This window comes from Agelaius phoeniceus, chromosome 3 (assembly GCF_051311805.1).
Source record: "Agelaius phoeniceus isolate bAgePho1 chromosome 3, bAgePho1.hap1, whole genome shotgun sequence".
NCBI classification, from domain to species: Eukaryota; Metazoa; Chordata; class Aves; order Passeriformes; family Icteridae; genus Agelaius; species Agelaius phoeniceus.
Window position 1 is genome coordinate 16992375 of NC_135267.1, and position 25097 is coordinate 17017471.

At 37.6% G+C, this 25097-nt stretch overlaps 1 protein-coding gene across 1 annotated transcript in view; it reads right to left on the minus strand.

Annotated features, from left to right (window-relative positions):
* EYS (EGF-like photoreceptor maintenance factor) overlaps window positions 1–25097 on the minus strand; it is a 792123-nt gene that overhangs the window by 689782 nt on the left and 77244 nt on the right. The window contains exons 2-3 of the mRNA XM_054630570.2: window positions 13844–14701; window positions 11581–11694 (exon numbers count right to left, since the gene is read on the minus strand). Coding sequence (XP_054486545.2) covers window positions 11581–11694; window positions 13844–14600 — 871 coding nt within the window. The 5' untranslated portion in view covers window positions 14601–14701. The remainder of the gene's footprint in view (window positions 1–11580; window positions 11695–13843; window positions 14702–25097) is intronic.

Below are 25097 nucleotides of genomic sequence, written 5' to 3' on the forward strand. Positions count from 1 at the left end.
TTTCTTGATATACCAAAAATAATAATACACCTGCACTCAGTGCCATTCTGAGTACACTTTTCCTCTTCCCTTTCTTAGGCCTCACTTCATTCCACTCCAGACTGCAACACACCCTGCAGGGAAATACCTGCTCCACAACAGCTTTCACCACCAACTGCAAGGGAATATCTGGTCTGGTGCCTGCAGTACCTCCTCCCCCTTCCTTTACTGGTCTTTACGTTAATTGAGCTGTTCCCCACTTTTTTAATTTATTCCTCTATACATGTGCAGCATTTTGCCCTTTCTCAAGTACCTTTCACCCAAGGTGGCCCTACCTCTGCTGTGGGCTTAGCCATGACCTACAGTGGTGGGTTGGAGCTGGCTGGAACTGCAGCCTGAATTAGGCACTCTATATGATGATAAATATGGCTAAGCATCCTGAAAAAAGGGGATGGAGTCTAGATTACTTTTGGATAGCTTATCCTCTTTTTTTTTTTTTTTAATTTTACATCCTCTTAAATAATAATGGTATCAAATAACAGCCTCTTTTGCACATATGAAAACTCTTCGTAAAGATGGTGTTTCCTTTTATCCTGGTCAAATGAGATTCTTAGAATAATATAATCAGAGAATATGCTGAGTTGGACCCATTTGGATCACTGAGTTCAATTCCTGGCCCTGCAAAGGACAGCCCAGGAATCCCACCATGTACCTGAGAGTGAGGTACAAATATTTCTTAGTTCTGTCATGCTTGGTGCTTGACCATGTCTCTGGGGAGCCTTTTCCAATACCCAACCTCTGTGTGAAGGACCTTTTCCTGATATCCAACCTAAACGTCCCCTGTCTCAGGTTCAGGCCACTTCCTCAAGACCTGCCACTGGGCACAAGAGAGAAGAGATACCTTCCCCTCCTCTTTTACTCACAAGGAAATTGTAGACTGCCATGAGGTGTCCCCTCAGTCTCCTCTTCTCCAGGCTGAGCAGACCAAGTGACCTCAACCCTGCTCACACGGCTTCCCCTAAAGGCTCCTTACCATCCTCATGGCACTACTTTGGACAGCTTTTTGTATTCATCTGCACTGAAAGCTGTAGTTGCATCACCTGCAGCACCATTATTCCCACTCCTCTTGCTTTAGAAGGTTTAATAATGTTGATTTCCTGTTTTCTATCATACATGGAATCTGATTCTGATCAGATTAATAACAGTAATAAAAAAGTTAATTAATTATGCCTACATCTAAAATATCCACCAGTTTTGTGCTCTTTTTACATACTGCTATGTATTTTAGCACTTCACAGGTCCTGGTATTTTCCAAAGTCTAAATTTAGTGTAAACATAATGTAAGGTTTCTTCAGGAAGGTCTGTTTTCCAGAAAACCTTTGTATAACTGTTGGTTGTATAGTCATAAAGAGTGTTAAGATATTAACCACATCCTTCTAATTCATGCTTTTGAGGACTCACAGTAATATTTTATATAGTAAGGCCTTTATCAACAAGCGTCTCTTTTAATTCACGAGTGAAACTATTTAAAATCACTTATGCAAAAAATATAATTTAAATATGTATTTTAGTCCAAAGCACATCATCAATGTCAAGTGAAATAATTCTTTCAGCATACCTGATTTATTTTCTAAGTTGGAAAAGAAAAAGATGCCTAAATTATCGGAATGTAAAAGAAGACACAAGAAAAACAACATGAGATTTTTAGAGTATTTAAAATATAAAAGAGTAAATGGGCCTGACCTTATTATGTATACTAAATCTATTTTATTTCTTTCATTAAAAAATAGACCTTTTGCATACTTGAATGCACTTGCTATGGAGTAATTTGCAAATTAAATTTAAAGATGGGATATTAACTGTTCAGATGTATAACTCTGCAAAGTCATAATTAATGAAACTATGATACTGTAGTCATCACCAGTTGATATTTGTGCTGAGATTCTTCAGCCACTTGTTCAACTGGAACTGTGTTTTTTAGAAATAGGACTTCTTCCCAGCAACATCGAGGATTGCAAAAGGTACTTCATTATACAAATCTTGTATACAAGTCTTGTTACAGGATGACAAAATGAACAATGCAATGATCTGATGAACAGATGGGTACCATTAGCTTGCAATCAGCTTTGATGCCATAGTGAGGCCTCTGAGACATCGCCTAATCTTCCCAACTTTCTTTTCTTTTCTTTCTTTCTTTCTTTCTTTCTTTCTTTCTTTCTTTCTTTCTTTCTTTCTTTCTTTCTTTCTTTCTTTCTTTCTTTCTTTCTTTCTTTCTTTCTTTCTTTCTTTCTTTCTTTCTTTCTTTCTTTCTTTCTTTCTTTCTTTCTTTCTTTCTTTCTTTCTTTCTTTCTTTCTTTCTTTCTTTCTTTCTTTCTTTCTTTCTTTCTTTCTTTCTTTCTTTCTTTCTTTCTTTCTTTCTTTCTTTCTTTCTTTTTCTTTCTTTCTTTCTTTCTCTTTCTTTCTTTCTTTCTTTCTTTCTTTCTTTCTTTCTTTCTTTCTTTCTTTCTTTCTTTCTTTCTCTTTCTTTCTTTCTTTCTTTCTTTCTTTCTTTCTTTCTTTCTTTCTTTCTTTCTTTCTTTCTTTCTCTTTCTTTTTCTTTTCTTTTTCTTTTCTTTTCTTTTCTTTTCTTTTCTTTTCTTTTCTTTTCTTTTCTTTTCTTTTCTTTTCTTTTCTTTTCTTTTCTTTTCTTTTCTTTTCTTTTCTTTTCTTTTCTTTTCTTTTCCCTTCCTTCCTGCCTTCCTTCCTGCCTTCCTTTAGCTCAAAGAACCAAAGTCTATAAAACAAGTTATATGTTGGTGCCTTTTATAACATCAGTGTCACATTTAATTTCTTTGGATATCTAGCTGAGAAACAGACTGGTGCTAAATGAGATGAATCTGCAGAGCCTTGCAAGTTCAAACACGATATTTCTGACAACTTTTTGCATGGGAAACCACAATATGGGTTTACAGGCTTAGCCATTCTGCTCAAAGTGTTTATTAATGATGATGGACTAGTATCTTTGAACAGGCTGACTTTTGCTCATTTAGGGCCTAAGAACACCATGATAAAGTCCTGCATCCCTACTTCAGCAGGACTAAGGCATTTGGTGTCCTGTGAACAGGAAACACACATCAGGACTTTACTTCAGAGCCTTGAGCTGCTCAGTATCATGTCCCAAGTGTCTTCTCACAAGAGTTATTAGATGTCATTATTTCATTAGAGGATGAATATCTCATTCAATCAAAAACCACCAAAAATGTGTTAGAAGAACTAACTACAATTCCAACAGCAAGGAGTTGTTATTTCCTTTCTTACAACTAGTTACACTTGCTGAGTTCTGTTTTTCAGATAAGCATAATACTAGCAGATAACTAATCAAGTGGAAAAATGTTTGTGTTTTTTTAGCTGGCAGAAGGAGTGTGCAGAAAAACAGGAAAATCAGGGGGATACAATTATTTGGGTATTTCACTACCTCATACCTCAGAGTTTCAGTCTCTTTAATATCTTCTACAGATTATTTCTACTTGTGTTCAGTATTATCAGTATTTATTAGCTGACAGCATCTGTAAATATAATACATCTTTTCTCACTGTCTTTTGCAAGATCATGAAAAAGCATTACTTTGTTTTTGTTAAAGAACTATAAAAAAATTAATGTAATAGAAATTTAAGAATAACTAGTGAACAACTCTAGGAAAGGACAGATATCCAAAAACTGCCAAGACTTTCTGTCTGTAAGGAGATGGGAAAGATTATCAGTCTGATTTGCAGCTTGATAATACAATCCTATATTCTTAAATCTCTCATGGGTTAGAATATAAGAAGTCAATAGAGTCGAGATGCTGTAACTTCACAACAAATAATGATTTAATGTAGTTAAGATTTGGCAAGAATTACATTGCTTCTCCATACTGAAATAGCACAATAACTTATTTTAAAAAATAAAATTAATTTAATAGAATTAATTCCAAAGAAGTTATTCAGTTATAATTTCATTGCAAAGTATGATATTAATAATCTTGCTGTGAAAAAATTCCTTCCCTGAAAAAAAAATTTCAGAAACTTATTCATATGCAGAAAAGTAAACTACAAGAATCATGCATACCTGGTGTTTTCCCAGAGTAATTATACTCATCAGTTTTAAGGTGCTATGAAATATTCAGTCATTACACTGTTGAGTTGATATACTCAATAAATATGACAATTACTTGTAATTCTAAGTAAATCTATTAATATAAGGGAAGAAAAGATTGTGATGGAAAGGTTATCAAAACTAATATGAAGTTTTCAAATATAGACTACGGAAGTGTGTAATGAAATCATGCCAGGAGAGTACATTTGAGAAAACTATCGATTTAGGTCAGACAACCTAATTCACATCATTGGTGCAGTTTTGACAAAATCCTTTCATGTATACCTTTGTCACTAGCTAAGATGAATTGATCTGCATCATGTCTGGAAGACTAAATACTAGTAGTAGACTTATCTAGGGCTGAAGTGAAAACATATACAAGTAGACTAAGATAATCCCTTGATTGATAGGTGAGAAACTTCCAGTCTGAATGAAAAACTCCTGTCAATGAATACCAAAAAATGCTGATGTCTTGCTGCAACTGTTGTGCCCTCTTATTGAGGGAAATGGATGGATTTGACCAAGATATGCACTGGACAGCTGAGCTTAATACCAAAGTAAAACATAGACAGTAGAAAAGCTTTTTACATAATGTTTTTTAGGGGTACTATTAAGAATCCTTTGGGTATTAATTTGGGCAATGAGTGTTAGTATTAGACAAATTTAACTATGAGGCTGTTAAAACAGTAATTGTGCAAACAATAAATTTTCTTCTTTTATATATGTGTAAAAGTATCTTTCCATTAGTGACCTTTTTCAAAAGAGCCTGTGTGTAATTCACCAATTAAGCAAACAGATTGTTTTAAACTAAAGCACCTGGATGATAGAAGCTCTAGCATAGTGGCTCCAAGCAAACTACTTCATTCTCATAGTATCTCCTGTCCCCCAAGTGAGGATGGAACTCATTATTTTCTGCAAAGAGGTCAATTGGACCATTGGGGAAGGCAGGAAATTCAAGTCTCTCTTACAGGAATGTGTGAAAAAAACTCAAATAATCTCAGATGCTCCACAAGGGGTTGTTTTTTAATCAGTCCCATCTTCCCACCTAAGGAGCAAAATGCCACAAAGATTCAACAAACCATATTCAAATGAAAAACTCCTTCTCTTAATGCACTTAATGTTAGCTAGGGTAAGCAGATTGAGCAGTACCATTACAGAAGTAGCTAAGATATTGTTATTTCCTGCAGTTTATGAATGAGTCACATTAATTATCTGTACATCTTCAGAACAGAACCATAACATCCATCAAAATTGTTGAGACATCCTCTTGCTCTGGAGCCTAGAGAACTTCCTTCCCAGCTGCAAAATCCCAGCTCAGTGAACCCAAAGACCTGGGAGTCCCATCCATCCAATGACTGCAGCTGCTGCTTTCCTGTTTGCAGGCTCAGCCAGCAGCCAAGATGAACATGTATGCCAGAGATGTGCATAGGCAGAGGACACTAATGCAGCCAGCTACATAGACTACCCACAGATAAGGCATTGCCTTTGCCAGCACCCACCCAGAACTCACATAAAACATATGTACAAGCAGCCAAATTTTAGTCCTCTTCTCTGACTGATAAGGATGGAAGTTTGCTAGTAAAGATACACAGCCCCTTACCCTTTATTTCAAAAGCATTGACACATTTGTGAACCCCTTAAATACACAGTCCCTTATCCTCTGTTTCAGAAAGACCAACATTTTTGTGAATCCTTTCAATAGCAGTGTGGGACCTTCACTCATCTCATATTGATGCCCAGATCCTTTGCCTCCACTTAAGGGACAATCCTGCCTGAAGGGTGCTAATGAATTGCACATGTACACACACATGTGCACATGCAGATCTGCACACACACTCAGAGACTGGCTTAGAGGAAAATATAAACATTTTATCTTCCAAGTGGCTCCTGCCAGTGCACACAGGCCCTGGCACCCTTGCTCCCCTCTTCATTTGCTGATGCTGGACCTCTCACCTGCTCAATTGGCACTAGGCATGTGAGCCACCATTGCCCAGAGTCTGATGCCCTTTGCTGGCACAAAATTGACTATGTTCAGACACACACCCCTACAATCTGTGGTCTCCCTTCAGCTTGCTGATGCTGAGACCCTCATTTACTCCAAATGCTGGCACCAAAGTTATTAGGACCACTACCACCAGTGGTCTAACTCAAATTGCAGGCACCAAATTCAGGCACTTTTTCTCTCCAGTTCTGGCATTGGAACCTTAGAACACATAGATGGGGAGAGATTGAGATTATGTGGAAAGAGAGTAAAGAAAAGATTTAATAAAAAGAATAGGTAGACTACAGTGATTTGGTGCAGGTCTCAGGCAGACAAGAGTACTGAGCAGCAACTGCTTACACACTACCAGCCTTCCTCTCTGCACCAACCTCATCTTTGTTTTACCCATATTTCCTTCCTTTAAATGTTTCTTAATAAGTCTAAAGATGCAAATTCTGTTATGAATCAGAGTATTCAATCATAAGAATACTGACAGCCTAATGCTAGCTGTTTCCTGTTATGTTAAAAATCTTCCTTCAGTAAAGAGTAAAGAGAGTTTGAGAGCTCAGTGAATGAATGAATCAGTTAATAAAAAAGAAAAATATATAATTGAAATGAGAATTTACACTGCTTGTCTAATAGACCCATTCTATTCTTGTGAACATAACAACTTGGACTCAGCAACCTTTACTTATTTTGAATAAATGCTTTCAGAGCATTTTTACTTTATTATAATTTTATTTATTTCCCATCAATATAGACTAACACATATATTTAATATTTTTTTCAGATCATGTGAACTAGTTAGTGTCTTGACTTGGAGAAGCTGGTGGCTGATTTTTGCCTGTTCAAAAACATTTGGGAGAGTGGCCATCACTGCAGGTGCAGCAAGAGCATCTGCCCTTCTGTTGCCTTCAGTGATAACCCTGGCAAGTCAGTGTGTGACCTGACGTGCATCACATAAAATGGTTGCTCTCGGTGAGTGACCAACTTTACAAGTTTTGAGAGCAATTTGAAAAGTCCGATGTTAGACACTTCTTGCAGTATTGCTTGATCTGCCCTGGATACTACTCCTGCCACATATGCAGAATTTGTAATCAGATTGAATGGTTCTGAGAACCTTTCAGAAGTTCTAACAACTGCAGCCCATTCAGCAACCTGGGGTGCACCTTCCACCTCAGCAATGTCTGTCTCCCACTACTGGGTTTGAGGATCCTTCCAAGTCGTAACAGACTTGTGGGACCTCCCGGACGCATCTGTAAAGACAGTCAGAACCTTATTTAAAGGTCTCCTACTTTGAGCACCTCTCAATTTGAGAGTAAATTGAACATCTTGTTCAAACATTTTGTGGGCAGGCCGGTGGACAGAAATTTGTCCTGAGTAGGAATCCAGAGCAAACTGCAACACTTCATTTTCTTGAAACAATTGTTCCAATATTTGGATAATATTTTGACCCAATTTTAACTCAATTGGAATGTGAATGCACTTAAAGTACATCCTGCTAACTCCCTGATCCAGGTCCTTGCTTTCCAGATCAGTTCTGCTACCAGCTCCTGAGGCTTTGTCATTCTCTTGGACCTTTTGTGACTGAGGAAAACCCATTCTGCGATCAAGGGAGGGTCCCTCTGGTCCTGGCCTTTTTTAGGTGTTTCCTTTGCCTTAGGTGTTTGTTTTTCCTCCCACTGGAAAATGATTCCATGGAGGTGTGGCGACTTACCTAAGATGATAAATTTGAATGGCAGGTCAGGCCGGCATCGGTAGGCCTGTCTTGTGGACATTGCAATCTGAACCTTTTCTAGAGCTTTCTGTGCCTCTGGGGTAATAGACCTAGGAGCACCCGGGTCCTCTCCCCCTTTCAATAAATTGAAAAGAGGGGCAAGGTCTTCATTAGTCAGACTGAACCAAGGCCTTACCCAATTTAAAGACCCACACAACTTGTGGACATCTGCAAGGGTCTAGAAATCTTTGGACTGATTTCCAGTTTTTGAGGAACAATGGTCCTATTTCCAGTTTCTAAGCCCAAATATTTCCAAGGTGGCATCTTTTGAATTTTCTTTTCCTGGAGCTCGAACCCTGCAACAATCAATGCATTGATCATTAGGTCAAGCACATATGTGAGTAAATCATCATTGGGGGCACACACAAGGATATCATCCATATAATGATAGATGATGGCCTTTTCTGCAGCTGCACGCACTGGGGAAAGCAGGGAAGAGACATACCACTGGCAGATAGCAGGCAAGACCTTAAGGCCCTGAGGGAGAACTGTCCAATGGTACCTTTTCATAGGGGCTTCCATGTTGATGGTGGGGACCGAGAATGAGAAATGCGGTGCATCGTCAGGGTGTAGGGGAATATGGAAAAAACAATCTTTTGTATCAATAACAGCCAATTTCCAATCCTGGGGAAGCATTGTTGGGGATGGCATACCAGGTTGGGGAGAGTCAATATCTTCAATGACATTATTAATTTGTCAGAGGTCGTGGAGGAGCCTCCATCTCTTTTTGTCAGCTTTCTGAATGACAAACACTGGAGAGTTCCACGGGGACGTGGTCTCCACAATGTGACACTTTTTCAGTTGCTCTTCCACTAGCTCCTCGACCGCCTTTATTCTTTGTTTACTGAGCGGCCACTGTTTCACCTCAACTGGTTTGTCTGTTTTCCACTTCAATTTTTGGGTGTAGCGCTGTTGTTCAATAGCCGCTGTACAAAAATGCTGTGAAGAGTCTGGAATATCAATTGTGACACCCCACTGGGCCATTAAATCTCTCCCTAACAAAGGTTCCAAATAATCTAACACAAATGGATGGATATTTGCCAATTGTCTGTTTGGTCCCTTGATTTGTATGATGCTCATGGATTGTCTCGCCAATTGCAGGCCCCCTACACTTCAAATGTGACCAGCAACATTTTGCAAAGGCCAATATGCAGGCCAGTCTTGTACTGGGATCACTGTGCAGTCTGCACCCGTGTCTACAAGCATCTCAATGCGTTTTGACTCCCCACCCCCACTGGCATTACACCATAATTTGGGTTTGTCTTTCCCAATAACTTGGACCCGGGTGACTGTGGGCCCTTGTTTTTTGGTGCCTTCAGGTAAAAATGGCACAGGGTTAGCTTGTGCAACTATTTGTCCTTTGGGAAGAAACAGGGGTGGGTGGAAACAATGCAGCCCGAAAACGAATTGCTCAGGACCTGATGTTGTCATTGCTGGAGCAATTTCGATCTCTTGTGGTGTGTGTTTGGTGTCCCCACTGATGATGTACTTACAACGAATTCGGTGCCAAATACCCTTCTGATCTGGATTGACAGAGACAAAATGCCAGTCAGTGTCTTTCAGGTGGAGTGATTCTGTTAGCTGCAACCTGTAAGGCTCATTGACAGAAGACGTGGTTAACATAGGTTTACCTAAATCATAACAAAGGTTACTTTGTTTCACTTTCAACAATGGACCAGCAAACATGGTCTTTGAAGCATCTGCTTGACTTACAGAAACAGTAACATTACCGCACATTTGGTTTGTTTTGGTTCCCTTATTCCCTTGGCCTGCTCTTTTTGTGTCTGCTTGCCTGGCAGGCCGGTGCTCCCTTTTCAGTTTTTTTGTTGTTGTTGACCCCCGGGGAGTGCTTGCAGTTCTCCTCCCCTGCCATTTCTAAATTCATCAAATTACCTTTTTAGGGGGCACTGGCTACTCCAGTGCCCAAAGTTATTGCAAAGCAGGCATGGCTTTGTGGGGTCAACCACTGGTGGTCGTCGCTGCTGCCCAGGGTGCTGCTGTGCTGAGGGAATGGGCGCAGGGCTGGCAACGGCGACACGCTGAGGTGGTCTTGGCAGCAGCCTTGGTCTGGTGTCTTCAGCCACACTCATCAGAGGGACTTTCCTGTTACAGACTAGAAGCATCTCTTTTAGTGTAGGGGGTGGTTCTAGAGGAAGGCTCAAAATTGCTGCTCGACACTGTTCATTTGCATTTATACTACAGAACCAGAAAAAAATTGTTAAAGTCCTTCTCCTCCTAAGATACTTATTCTTAGAAACAAGAAAGGATTCTCCATTTTCTTTTGGCTAAGGGGAGAATAAAAAGGCAGTTAGCTACACTCATAGACTCCTTTTTTTCCTTCTCAATCCTTACCAGCTATTAGAAAGTAGGTTGCCGTGTATCTTGCCCTCTAGTAGTTCAGAATATTAAACCATTTTCATATCATTATGGATATGTATTTACTGCATCTGGAGGGGTGTTCCTCCTGTCTCATTTCTCCCATCCCTCACTATGTCAAAATTGCAAGGATAAAAAAGATTTTTGTAGGGAAAATTTCAAAAGTGATGTTTCTACACAATTTGTGTGAAAGGACAAAGGTAAGTGTTCTAAAAAGATATGTTCTAAAAAGATATGATGGGCTGGAAAACCAGTTGTAGAAAACTTTACTAATGGATTTTTTTTTTTAAACAGTGAGGTTTTTTTCAGTTTTCTCAGAATTATGCTGACCATGATGCCTCCATAGTGAAAGAAAGGGAAGAAAGGGAGAATAGCAAACAGATTTACTAAGAATTTAGAATTCAGCAAGTCTATCCCATTTTTTAAAAATGTATTTCTATACAGACTTAATTAAAATATCAACAAGGATCTTCAGTCTTTCACTATGAAAATAAAGATTGGCTCTTTGATCCCTCTAACTCCATTATGTTTGGTTTTGTTTTTTTTTAACTCTTCATTTCAATGTAATGATTTCTTTATATTCTATAATTGACAAGATAAGTGATGCTTCCAAGAAAGATACATTTTGAAAAATTTACTGTCTTTGGATATTCAAGAGCTAGCTTTATACTTAGCTTCTTCTTAAAGAATGTTCTTCTGAGTGTTACTACTTTTCTCACATCCATACAGTGAACGTCTGTTGTGAAGCACAAGAATAAACGGTTTTTCACTGCTATCCTAATCCCCCAAAAAAGTGTTTACAAGAGGATGGTTTTAGATGCATTTTTTCAGCTTTTCTTATGAAAGCATCTTATTTGTCCTATATATAGTAAATAAACCACTTATCTTCTTCCTTTTTAATCAAGTTGCACCCCTTAATCATTACATTATTGACTCTTTAGATTATTTCCATCTTATATTTCTAGTACCTATAAGAGGATAATGAAATTAGAAATACAAATGTATTCAAATTCATCCATCCAGGAAGAGTTCTGAATCTTGATAACTCTGTATTTGAGAACCAGGGAGTCAGTGATTATGAGTCTTCCTCTGCTATACTGCCAATAGAAGAAAGGTACTTGTGGATGGCATCTGATTATGAAAAGCTTCTATCATTTATGTTTTTACTTCAGTACATGAGTAATTTGGAAGTCTGATTTTTATATTTTACAAAGCCTATTTTTACAAAATCTAAGGATATGTCAATCTGTGCAATAATCATCAAAAATAACTGTTTTAATAAAGCAAAAGTTCATACCATTACTATAACAGATAAAATTGTTATTGTAAGACAGGAAAAAAAGATGTTTCCTACCTGTAAAGCCCTTGTCACACTCACAAAGAAAAGTGTTTGGAGTAACATTGATGCAGTTACCATTGAAACATGTGGATGGCTGGCATTGTCCAACTATTTCTGTGCAATTTTTACCTGTGTCAAAGGAATAATAGGAACATTGGAGTTTAGTAAATATTTAGGGAGTTTGGTGAACATTTTATAAAGGTCAAACTTATAGCTACAATATAGATAGGCAAATGGATAGAAAGGTATTTATGGCAACATTGTTCATTAGTTTGCACCAAACTTACCGAACTTCTAAGGAAAGGCAGAAAGATATTAATCTACTTTTGTGCTCACATACTGTGCTTAACCTCATCTAACATATAATGACAAATTCACATATACCTTAAAAGGCAGAAGAGCTACTAGAACTGTAGTATTTATTTCTTTTTAACATGAATCTAACTTACAGTTTCTTTCAGCATTGAGAACGAAAGATGTCCTTATGCGGAGTGGATATGTGAGATTATTTTATAATATGCAGCTTTCTGGGAATTACAATTCCAGTTATAAGTTGTTTACGCTATTATAGCATGCAAGTCTAAATACCATTTAATTATGCTTGCCTCTTGAATTATTACCATGACATTATTCACACTTCAAAAAGTGTTCAAATTTCTAATAGACTTTATGTTATGGGAGGAACTTTTTCCTCCTTTACTCTTGTGTAGCCCTGCCCATAATATATGGTGATTTAGTCTCCTAATTCTTCTTGTTTGCAGCCTATTTATGAGACCAGTATTGTCAGCTGATGACATTACCTAAAACTTTCTCATATAGGCTAAAAAAAATATTTTAAGCATTGCTTGTTGATAGCATTAAACATGATGTTTGTTTTTAACAAATTGCTTCCAAATTTTTTTCATTAATTTGAGTTCAATTAGTACCAGACGCTTTTGGTACTCTTATTTTCAAAGCATTTTACTCAGCCTCCAGTAACGATAAAGGAAATGTAAAACATACTGCATACCATCAATGTTTTCCACTATCTTATTACACTGTTCATAATTATAAAAAAAAATTTCTCACAACATTGACTTATTCATACCTGCATAATCTTCCATTGGCAAATGCATTAGTAACCAAATTATTATGCACTTTGAAAAGCAATTAAAAATAAATTACAGCAATCTTTATGCAACATAAGCTTCATTTCTATGAAGTGTATTCTATGAACCTCACTCATTCCTAAGCCATCTGCTGTGCTTCATAGCATAGCATCACTATTGTGAGATCATAGAAATTCAGTCGACAGAGGAACATTTCAGGAATTCTGCTCCACAAGTACAAAAAGAGCTACAATTATTCTTTTTTTATGAGAATGAATATTTCTGATACTTTCTATAACATACCCAAACTCTATTGGTTTGAATGCAGGAACAACATCCCCATAATTTCCTTAATCCATTTTTTTCCTCCATGAAATAAAAGTAATGGTTAGATAAGAGTTTACCCAGTTATGTTGTATTCTCTGGTATGGTAATCCAAACCCAAATTCAGTTTGTTCTGATGAGTTTTGGGTAAGTGCTGCAGTATTTCCTAGGAGGATTACTTGATTTTTGTTTTTTCATTTGTGACAGATTTATTTGATAATAACAGTATGTTTAACAAATTGCCTTTGAAAACAACTTTAGGGGACAGAACAATCTGGAAGAAAGTGCTAAGTATTTTATTTTTCTTGTTCTTCTAAGTTAAGGTTTGACCTTTCAGTTAAACTAAATTTTGATATAAAAAAAAATCAGTAATGTAATCTGAAAGGTCTTTAAATGAAAATGGAGGGGAGATCTGACTGGTTGAATGAAATCATTATTCATTTCAACAAAATCACTCTTTTCTACCAGTTTGATTAGCCAGCTATTTTAGGGGGACCTTACGCCAAATGATTTATGTTGTTTGATCTCACAATCTGAACTGCAGAACAAAAAAAGTAAAACAGTTACTTCTGTAAGTCGAGAAGCATTTATTTATGTCTCATGCTTAAGTAGGAAAGAAGCACGATAAGAACTTTTTTTTTTCTCTACAATGTATTTATGAATGTCTGCAAGTACAAACTGTCTTCAAATGCCTGCACAGTCTCCCATAAGTGACACCATGTAAAAGAGATCCTGCAGGTACGGTAGCAGCCATGGGCAATCAAATGATACAAAAGTCTTCCTAGTGTTGTTCCTATTGTTTTATCACCTGTTAAGTAAAGTGTAAGATCTATATAATGATTACCCCTAGAGGAGAAAAGAAATACCTGAAAATTTTGGAGGACATGTGCATTCATAAGAATCTCCTGAAACTTCTGATTTCTCAGTGCAGGAGGCATTGTTGTGGCAAGGTTTAGTGGAGCATATATCAAACTTCTGGCAGAACGTTCCCGAATACTGTGAGAAACAGTGGCAATTATATGTTTTCTCCCAAACGTGGCTTAGACATTTTCCATGCCCAGAGCACAGTGGTGCACCCAGAGACTGTTGGCAGAGCTGCTGCTTCACGGTAACATTCAGACGAAGGCCCATGTTGCACAATGGTGGACCTCTCTTGTGAAGTTCTGCAAAGTAGTGAGTTCCAACACCAAGCCAGTTAGGGTCCACTTGGTGCAGTCCTCTTATCTGGCAAACAAAAATCAGCTGCTCTTGAAGAAAACCAGCTTTAGGGCAGTTAATAAATTCTTCCTTGGAGACATTTACCAGATTCATTCCGTAAGACTGAAAGGACGGCTCAGAGGAGATGAAGAGACTATCACCTAATTGAAGCTGTAAAGGGCATATCTGAGGGATACTGAGGTTATGCTCTTCAGAGATTTCACCAATAATACTTTTATTCATATTCCAGCATTCAGTGTAAAAGTCTGAACAGACATTTTCCCTTGGCGTCCATTTTATTACAGTAGGTTTTGGTTCTGTTCTCCATTCAGTAATCATTTGTCTCTCACATCTTACCTGCCCATTGACAATGCAAAGTTGAAGAAAGCACACTACCATGCAATATGCTGATTTCATAGTCATCATTTCACCTGACCAACGGAAGTTTCCTTTCACATATGCTGCATTACTGAGGATAACTTCAGAACACTTGCTCCTGAATGTTCATGTGTATTTTCCACGGCACCCTAGGAATTCAAACAGAGGAAAATATTTCTGTTTTCATACCAAATACAGTTGAATATTAAAACCACATTACAAAACAGAAAATGTACAACAAATCAAGGGCAACATCTAGCAAGTAATGGGAAACTGGAATAAGTCAAATGAACCGATCAGAACTCCAACACGGTAAAAAAAGTCAGTTTTTTCCTATTTTTATTCCTGCTAAAAAATTGATATTTATTTAGTGCATTTCATTGTACTTGTGTACACAAGAGATTGAAGGCATACTTTTCATGTTCCCTCCCTCTGATGATAAAATTAATGGTAGTAAATTAAGATAGGGCATCTGCAGCAAAACAAAGAACTAAACAAGAACATCTAAGTTCTAGTCATAAACTTTAACCATAAATATTTTTCTAATAATCATTTAACAGTTTATTATAAAAGTAGATATTCCAAAGATGTAGGCCTGAGAATTTTTGCTTTTTAAAGCAAACATGCAATCACTGCTCAACTCTTTTCTGTTCCTATACATTTAACAAACCCTTCATTAAATCCTTACTTTTCAAAGAATATATTTGAAAAGCAAATGTCCTTAATCATATGCTTGAGACTTTTACTCATTACTGTCAAAGACGACAGATTACAGAGTCCTCCAGGACTATTTAATTTATAGACTAGCCTTTTCTATCCCTTGAATATATCTAGCAATTTTTATTGCATTGAGATGAGTGATTACAGAAAGAAAACCAAAATAAGATTATGAAGCTTCTGCTTGGAGTAATAACGAAAATGATGAAAACCCAATATTATGTTCATTACCTTTGAAATTTTCAATAGCTTTACATTAGTAATACCTTAATTTGTCTTAAATACAAAGTTTTTTCTCTCTTTTAGTCTTTTTTCCCTTCAGTATCCTTATCTGACATTCTCAGATATTTATATTCCCCTTTAAGATAGTGGCCGCTAAACTGATATTTACAAATGAGAAAGTTATTCTAAAGAAAACTTATCTTACAAGAGGAGCCGTTCAATGTAAATAAACAATAGCATTTGCAGTTTGAAATTTGTTCCCATTGCTTTCATTTTTGCACAGCACATGTAAAAATAATGTGGATGCATATTTTTCTACACCTACACACATGTAGTTTTATTGGGTTTGCATGGCCTGGTTTTGGTAGGGGGACGGTTAGAGGGGTGGCTTTCTCAATGTCCAGCAGGGCCAATGCTAGCCAGCTCCAAGATGGAAGTGATGCTGGTCAATACTGGACCAATCATAGAAATGGTGGTAAGATCTATGAGATAAAAGTTTTAAGAAGAAGAAGAAAAAGTTATTGTGCTGTTGCAACCGAAGCCAGAGAAGAGCAGAGTGTGAATATGTGAGAGGAACAGCTCTGCAGACACCAAGGTCAGAGCAGAAGGAGGGGCAGGAGGTGCTTCAGGTGGCAGAGCTGAGATTCCCCTGCAGCCCCTGGTGCAGCCCCTGGTGAGGCAGCTGTGCCCCTGCAGCCCATGGAGGGCCACAGGGATACAGAGATCCACCTGCAGCCCTTGGAGGAGACCCACACTGGAGTAGGTGGATGCCTGAGAGGAGGCTCTGAACTTGAAGGACATCCAGGACATCCATGCTGGAGCAGGATCCTGGCAGCATTCTGCAGACCAGTGGAGGGAGGAGCCCATGCTGGAGCAGGTTTCCTGGTAGAACTTGAGACCCTGGGAGGAACTCATGCTGCAGCAGCCTATTCCTGAAGGATGGAAAGTAATGGAAAAGTATCCCTCACTGCAGCATTTTTTAGAGAACTGTTGCCTGTTGGATGGACTCACATTAGAGAAATTTGTGGGGAACTGTCTTCCTTGGAAACTCCCCCTGCTGGAGCAGGGGAAGGACTCCTCTTCTGGAGCAGTGGCAGAATCAACCTGTGGTGAACTGACCATAATCCTCATTCCCTCTCTCCCTGTGCCACTGGGGTAGGAGGTAGCGCTGGGGAAGACAGAGGGGTGGGGGGAAGGTATTTTTAAGGTCTTATTTTATTTATCATTATTCTGCTCTGAGTTTTTAGTAATAAATTCAATTAATATCTCTAATTCAAATCTGTTTTGTCCATGACTGTATCTGGTAAGTGATCATTCTCTGTCTTTATCTCAAGTCACAAACCCTTCATTATATTTTCTCTCCTCTGTCCAGTGTGGAGGAAAGTGATGGAATGTTTTTGGTGGGTGCCTGGCACCTACCCAGGGTCAACACACTACGCTGGTTTATCACAAAAGGACATGTGGATTATGATGCAACAGTGCATGATTTCCTTAAATGTCCTCACTTTCCCCAAAGATCTTCAAGTGCACTTTGGTCCATTCTCTGGACTAGGCTGAAAGATCAAAGGACTTTCAAAGGACAAAGTAAAGATACTGAAACCTTTAGTTGAAGAATTTTAAAAAAACTTAATGATCTGATGGCAATTATAGGATAACATTAAAGGGTCATATTCAGTCCTAAATTGGGATGAAAACATCTAAAATGTAGCTATGTCCTATTAATAATATGCTGAACATGTGAACCTGTCTCAGTGACCTTTGTGCAGCAGAGTGGCCAGCACTGTTTAAGATATCAGAAAAGTGTGGACTCTAACTAACTTGGAGATTGGAGTTTAAAATATTAAACTCAGAAGGGGTACAAACTATATTTTGATCCTTCTCCCAGAATAGTTTTCATTTTAATTTAATGACTGAATCCAAATTTTACTTTCAAAGGATTTCAGTACTCTAGCCACATAGCTCCAAAGTTAGGCAAGTATGTTAATATTAATTTCCTCTCTCTGCCTCTGTATTTTAACCCCTGGGAATTAACTCCCCATAGAAAGAAAGAAAGGACACAGATCAGTAACAAAACTACCATTATTGCTGCTGAATACTCATAATCTTTCTATTTGGAGACCACTCCATTATCTTCATAATCTCATGATGTTCAAAGATACCATTACAGAAAGGTGTATCAAATGTGTAGTTTGGGTAATTTAGCTTTTTTTTTTTTTCTTTTAAGGTAGCATTCTTGAACTATTATGTTCATTATAACTGCTATTACATCTGTTACTGTTATCAGGTATAGAAGTCTATGGTCTGTATTATTGCATAGATTTATAAATCCTACATTCAGCAGCCCATCTTTTCATACCTATTTCATAATGAGATTTTCTCAGGTGTTACTAAAATAGGCCTTTACAAAAGGTTATTTTTCCTTTTAGACACTTCAAAAGGAAAGTTGTTGCATGTCTAATCTAGAAGAATTCTTGCCCACTTACATTTTGTCCTTCATTCATGTAATTATGCATCATTCTGGTGTCATATACGAATTTCATTTTTACTAGTAATGAAAATGTGCTTCATTACAATATTTATATGGGATAAATCTGAACTATTTAAAAATAAGTGGTTGGTAGCATTTTAACAGGTTTTAATCTTCACAAAATCATTATTAGTCTTCATGCAGAAGAAAACAAAAAAATATTTCAATAAAAATTATTAAGGGAGCCCTATAACTAATAATAATAAACAAAAACATCTTGTAAAAGCAATTAAAAAAACCTGAAGAAATATAGAAAATAAATACCAAGAGATTGATTTTTAGCAATAAAATCATGAAGGAAACAAAATTATGGAGTGAAGAGTATAAAAAGTAAAAAACTCTGTATGAAATACAGTTATAATATAGAAAATCAGCAAAGAAATTAAATAACTGCAAAATGCTGATGCCATCTCATGAGATAAAATGATGTCATGTGATGAAATTTGAAAGGGATTATGACAACTGTTATACCTTACACCTGCTTTTGGCAAGGATAAAATCCTCCTATTTATAAGCCCTATTTATTTACGTGCTGGCTCCATGTAATTGATGAAGACTAAGAAAATTTCAAGACTGGGATTTGCATTGACACAGAGATACTTGAAGAAAATCTAACTCTTAAACTTATATAAGGCTGGGTGAAAAGCTGCACAATGCTTTATTTTGCACTAGAGGAGAATAAAGCAGGTAGATTTATACAAAATTTCAACAAAAATTAATCCCAAATTATCTGCATTCCTGTCTAGCATTTTAAGGCTTATGTGTTCTTTCTATTAATAACTGGTATTACATACTAAGAACAAAAATACAGTGCATTATAAGTGAGATTGGAGAAACACCCACAGATGATATTTGACTTTAACAACTTCTCAGGAAAAGAAAATCTGTCAAAAAAGAGAATAACCAGGAAATGTTTAACAATATCATGCCACCATGTTTTGGCCAGGAATGAACCTCCTCTTTCCACCTTCCCACATGTTACATGACCTCTTTGTTAAATTCCTTCCTGTGCTTGCGCAGCTTTGGTAGGATGGACTGCAACCTTGGATCAAAGAGATATGAAGTAACTGAGAGGGTGCTGTTGGGGAGGCAGGCGATGCTTTCTGGGTGCCCCCCTACCTTCCTCAAGAGCTGCATTTAGGCTCAAGTTCTGATCTTTGATACTCATCTGGGCTATGCTGCAAGTGAGCAGGTACTTGCCCTTATACCTTGATTACTTGGGCCTTGACTCTATCCTAAATATTTGACTTACTCTCTTCAGTGCCTGTCTCCTTGCTGTTTATGTGTCTGGGTACCACTGGACTGTTGGCTGCCTCTGAGCACCCTTCCCAGACACACTCTTTCCCACATGGATGCTATGGGATGGTACCTCTTGTCGCTGATGTCACTGATGTTACTCTCCCAGCACTCCAGCCTTGCATGGCAACCCATGTTTTCTACTCCCCAGTACTGTGATTTTTTTTTTTTTTTTCTGGTGTGTATTTAAAACCATCAAATTTAAGCATGATGTAATAGGTATATATAATAAAGGAAAAGCCATAAATTACAATGCCTGCAAAATTTTACTTCCACTCTCTGTCTTTGCAATATGCACTAATATTCTAAATGATATACCAAGTGGTCCTTTGTACCTTTTTATTTTTCATCACAAAATTAATAAATCTTAGTAAATTCTGCCTTATTTATGCCAATCCTAATTACTTGCAAATGATTCCTTGTTTACTAGACAACATTTAAAACATATGGCATTTGTTTAAACAATATTGAACATGCTAGATGGTGAATTTGCCAACACCTCAAAACACAGAACCGTTATTTCTACCTTAGAGTTGTACTGTAAATATAGACAGAGTAGTGATGCAGAGAGTGTTGAACTTGCTTATCAGGGTTTCTAGTAGCTAGTCTTTAATGGCAGGCATAACAGTATTAAGCCAGGGAATCCTACTTTACTCTAGTTTACTGTTAGCTGCCATGGTTTAAACCTGTCTGACAACTAAGCCCAACACAGCTGCCTGCTTATTTCCCCCTATTGTGATGAGAGACAGAGTCAGAAGGGTAAAAATGAGAAAACTTGTGATTTGTGATAAAAACAGTGTAGTAGGTAAAGCAGAGACTGTGCATACAAGCAAAGCAAAGCAAGGAATTCACACCTTCTCACAGGCAAGGAGGTGTCCAGCCATCCCCAGGACAGCAGAGCACCATCACACATAGCGGTGACTTGGGAAGACTAACACTGTAACACTAAATATGCCCCTGTTGTCCTTTTTCCCCCAGCTTTATCTGCTGAGCACAACATCCTACACTGTGTATGGAATGGTATGGAATATCTCTTTGGTCACTTGGGGTCAGCTGTCCTAGCTGAGATCCCTCCCAACTCCTTGTGTACACTCAGACTCCTCATTGTGAGGTGAGGAGCAGAAAAGACCTTGGCTCTGTATAGGCACTGTTTATCAACAGTGTTTTCATCACAAATCAAAAGCACAGCTCCATACTGACTCCTATGAAGAAAATAAACTCCAATCAAGTCAAAACCAGTTTACCAGCCAGCCTAAAATTCTGTTTAGAAGTTCTGATAAGTGAGAAAAATGATCACCAAAACAACACCCTACATAAGCAATCTTTGTGCCCACACTCAAGTGTCTGGAGTCTGTCCCAGTTCTTCCAGATACACAGAGGAGGTTTTGGTAGAGTATGTAACACAACTTTTTCTGCTGCCCTGGGTTTAGTATTTGTGATACTTGTTTCTACACTCCTGGGACATTAAGTCTCTTGGCTGAAGTCTCTGAGGATGTCCGTACCCCCATGTCGTGTCTTTGCACAAACCTCTCCAGCCCCTACGAGCTGCCAGTGCCTTCCATAAGTATGCCTGAAAAGGGCCAGGAGTTCCTCCAGCTTGATGACAGCTTTGCACAGATGGGTTTCCCCACCTAGAGACTTCAGGAAGCATCTATGAGGAGCAGAAGGTAGTTGGTGGCCTCATTTCACAAGAACCCCCTACTCAAAACCAGTCCCCTATGCCTGTTATACCTCACATGGCTCCCATTTACTTCACTCACAGTTTTGCGTGCCCAACAAAACAGTATAAGGACTAAAAATCTGCCCAGAAAAGCAGTTGAAGATGTTATAGAAGAAAAACAGATCCTAGAAAAAGTGTTTCAAGTGGCATGGCTTCCCCTAAATAAATCTATATACACACTCTTTTAACCTGTTTTCTTTATTGTAGTTTTCTTTCTAAGACCATGATGAAGCCCCTATGTTACCACGAGTGTGACCTGCAGAGGTCAAAGAGTGAGTAAAGAAAATTATCTCTAATGGGAGATTGCAGCTACGATGTACATTAGACAAACAGCATGACAGTTTAAATAAAGATTAAATTTCTATGTAGAATCTATTACTGTTTCATGGAGCAGTAGGCTGAAGAACACAAAAGGCAAAGCAACTTTTGATGTGATTCTAGTTAAGTGTGTCTCTTTAGCAGTGGCCATCATGTATTTGAATTCAAAATGCCTGCAGAAAGAATTAAATTGAAAGAAGGTCAACAGTTGTCCTCAGTTTCTAAAAGAGAAACAATTAATGAGTTAATTTGTTAAAAGAACGCTTAAAATTGGGCAATGCTATTAAGTGCTCCGGGGAAAAACAGAAATTATATAAGGATACTGTATTAAAAATAAATTTAAAAATTGGTCAGGGCTTGAAAATAGATAAAAAGGAGCTGGTATATCTAAGAGTGTGGGAAGGAAAGCAAGAAGCAGACGTTACAATCTGAAATTTCCTGTAAATAAACTAAATAAAAGCATCACAGAACTTTATAGGTGCAATGCAAAAAGAGATTCATATGCAAACACTAGAGGGGAAAAATATTCCAAGAGCAAGTAATAGCATCAAAATCAACAACAAATCTCTAAAAAGACAGCAGTAATAGAAATTCCAATAGAGACTCTCCATAACCAACAAACATTCTTATGATGGACTTATTGTTCAGTTATGATACAGTGTCATACTAGATCATATTGACACTCAGTGGTTGCAGTACAAATTAGAGAAGAAAGAAACGCTATCCCATGCTACTCAAAATTACATTCTCTCTTGTCCCACTGATCCCTCTGCTGAATTTCACAGCTTTGTTGAATTCACTCATGGTGCTTATTGTGCCTGTGGATAAAAACAAAAGCTAGAAATATTAACAATGGAAATTGTTAAGGAAAATACTGTGTTCTTGTCGTGAAATTTCTTTCTATTGTTTCTTAATCTACATACTAATTTATATAGGTCATATTTAGTTTATTGCACTACAGCTGTATTAAAAGGGAGAAGGCAGAAGTAGTTTTAAACATGTTTTGTCATTTAACACTGCTGTATTTGACAACACAAGGTCCGTAACCATGGACAAGAAATCTTGAGCCTTTATTAGTTATAGCCCAATCACAGAACAAGGTCCTGGAAGTGACCACCAAGGATTATGATAAAGAGCATTGACATTCATTGAAATATGTATGGAGTATTTACTTCACTTAAATTCCTTCAAACAGTTTGTCTGACTAGTGTTGTATAAACAATGAAGTCAAAACAGATAGAACAGGATACACATTTCTCATGTCCATCATCATGCTGCCTTTCATTTGGTTTTTAAAGTTTGAAAGTATTTAGTCATGCCAGTAAAGCATGTACACTCATCTTTAAAGTAAAAACAGGATTTTCAAGGAGAAGGCATGAAAATTATGATGGGCGAAGTAAAACTGCAAAAGGATTCTAAATGCAATAGAAAAGTTTACTGCATTTTCTTGTCTATAAAAGCAATATGTATATTTAAACTGGATTATCACTTTGTTTCCATTTCTTTGAGGTTTTGGAGTTCCTACAGCAGGTATTTCAGAGGTGCATTTACAGTAAACTTTTTGTTATGATCAAAAATACGCTTCTTAAGCTATACTTAACTTTAAAATTACCACCACATAGCACGCTTTAGTTTACTTAAGGCAGCAATCTCAAAATAAGTGAATCTTCAAATGGAACAAAGCTGAAAAAAATGCTTGAAGAATGTCCGTGATACACCCCAGTGAGTATGGATGGTTGATCCATATGTGTAAGGCTAGTTAGCAGGAAAACCCCTAAATGAACAATAGCATGAATATAGTTTAGTGGTATCAGGTAGCTTCACAGCTTCCTGGCTTCACTGCTAAAGTCCTCTCTTATCTCTCCATACTGCTTGAAAACATAGGCAAATCTGTGAACTGAATGTGAACTAAAAGAGAACTAGTTTCTTAACGTATTCAAGGAGTTAAATTCTATTGTATTCAAAATAATTGATCCTTAATTAGAGCAAAGGAATTAAGACCAATCTCCCTGAAAAATAACACAAATCTTGAAAGGAAAATTAATTTTTATCAACTCCAGATAATACAGGCTAAGTGAATTCCATTCAATACTCTGTTAGAGAAAGCATTAACTTGACTTTTTCATGCTTAAGGAGCCATATTATTTAAGGATGTCTTGACTATTACAGTCCATTGTGTCCAACTTCAGTTGAGGCTAGATAGAAAGGAAGAATAAGATAATTGGAGAGTCCTAGATGGCATGGAATGAAAGAATGCCTTTGATTGGAAGGCATCTTAAGGATCATCTAGTTCCAACCTCCCTGCTGTGGGCAGAGACACCTTGCACTTGACCAGGTTGCTCAAAGCCCCATCCAACCTGGCATTGAACCCTGCCAGGGTTGAGGCACCCACAATTGTTGACAATCTGTTCCAGTGCCTCATCACCCTCAAAGTACAAATTTTCTTTCTAACATCTAATCTAAACCTTCTTCTCTTAGAATCCATTACTCTTTTTCATATCACTACAGTTCCTGATGAAGGACCCCTCTCTATTTTCCTTATAGGCCCCCTTCAGATACTGGAAGGATATTATGAGGTGTCCATGCAATCCTCTCTTCTTGAGGCTGAACAGTCCCAACCTTATCAGCCTACCATCACAGGAGAGCTACTCTAGTCTCCTTACCATGTCCTCTGTAGAAGCTCTGAAGACAAGGAGCTAACATGCATGTCTCCAAACCAACAGCCAAATAACTATGGAGGCAAACAGGGATTGTTGGCAAGAACATGCTGTGAGAAAGGACCAGATGTGCCTGGAGAAGGAGCCCATACAGAGGCAGGCCAGCACTTTTCTGGGACAAACTCCTTGAATTGGCTCCTGGAGAAGAGCACAGCAGAGGCCGTGGGTTGAGAAGTAGGCATGGATGGTTGACCAAAGAAAGACCCAGTAGGGACCTCAAGACCACCAAAAACCCTCTAAACCCAGCATGATAATGAATTTGAATAGAAAGAGATAAACTCAGCCCTAGGGCAGGGAAGACTTAGGTGTAAAAGGGCATCCCTACGAAGCCCAGGTGATGTATCTACATATGGCCTTGTCTGATACAATGGCCATTCTTAACACCATGTGTAAACAGAGTTGTAGAATCATAGAATCATTTAGGTTGGAAAAGACCTTTAAGATCATCAAATCCAGCCATAAACCTAACAGTGTAAAGACCAACACTGAGTGAACACAGGGAATACATACTCACTATAAATGACAATATTTACAATCTATGTTCCTAATAGGCCTCTTGAAATACACTAATATATTTGACAGAAGCTTCTGTTTAATGATAGAATTAATAAAGTCATTCCATAATTTAATATATTTTAAATTAAATATACAACAGTATATCTAGGAAACAAGAGAAATTGAATAACTGGTTTATTGTTGCTAGGATTTTGCAAGTTAGTACTTTGCAAGAATTAAATCATCACCGCTCCTCCAACTACTTTTTCACTTGCAGTGACTTGGAGGGATTGTCACTACTCATAGAGAATTTAGCTAAGGCTTTTTACTTAGCTGTATTCTTAAAAGAATTGAAAAAAGAAAAAAGAAAAAGAGGTACTTAATGCTGCGTATTAGAGTTATAGATAATTTTCTGTGGTTTTAGTTACCTCCACCATAACTCTTATAGGAATTCACTAAATTAAGAATTGGGGCAACTATTTTTCAGGGATAATGAAAAATCAGAAAAGCTCACAATTTTCACCAATTGTATT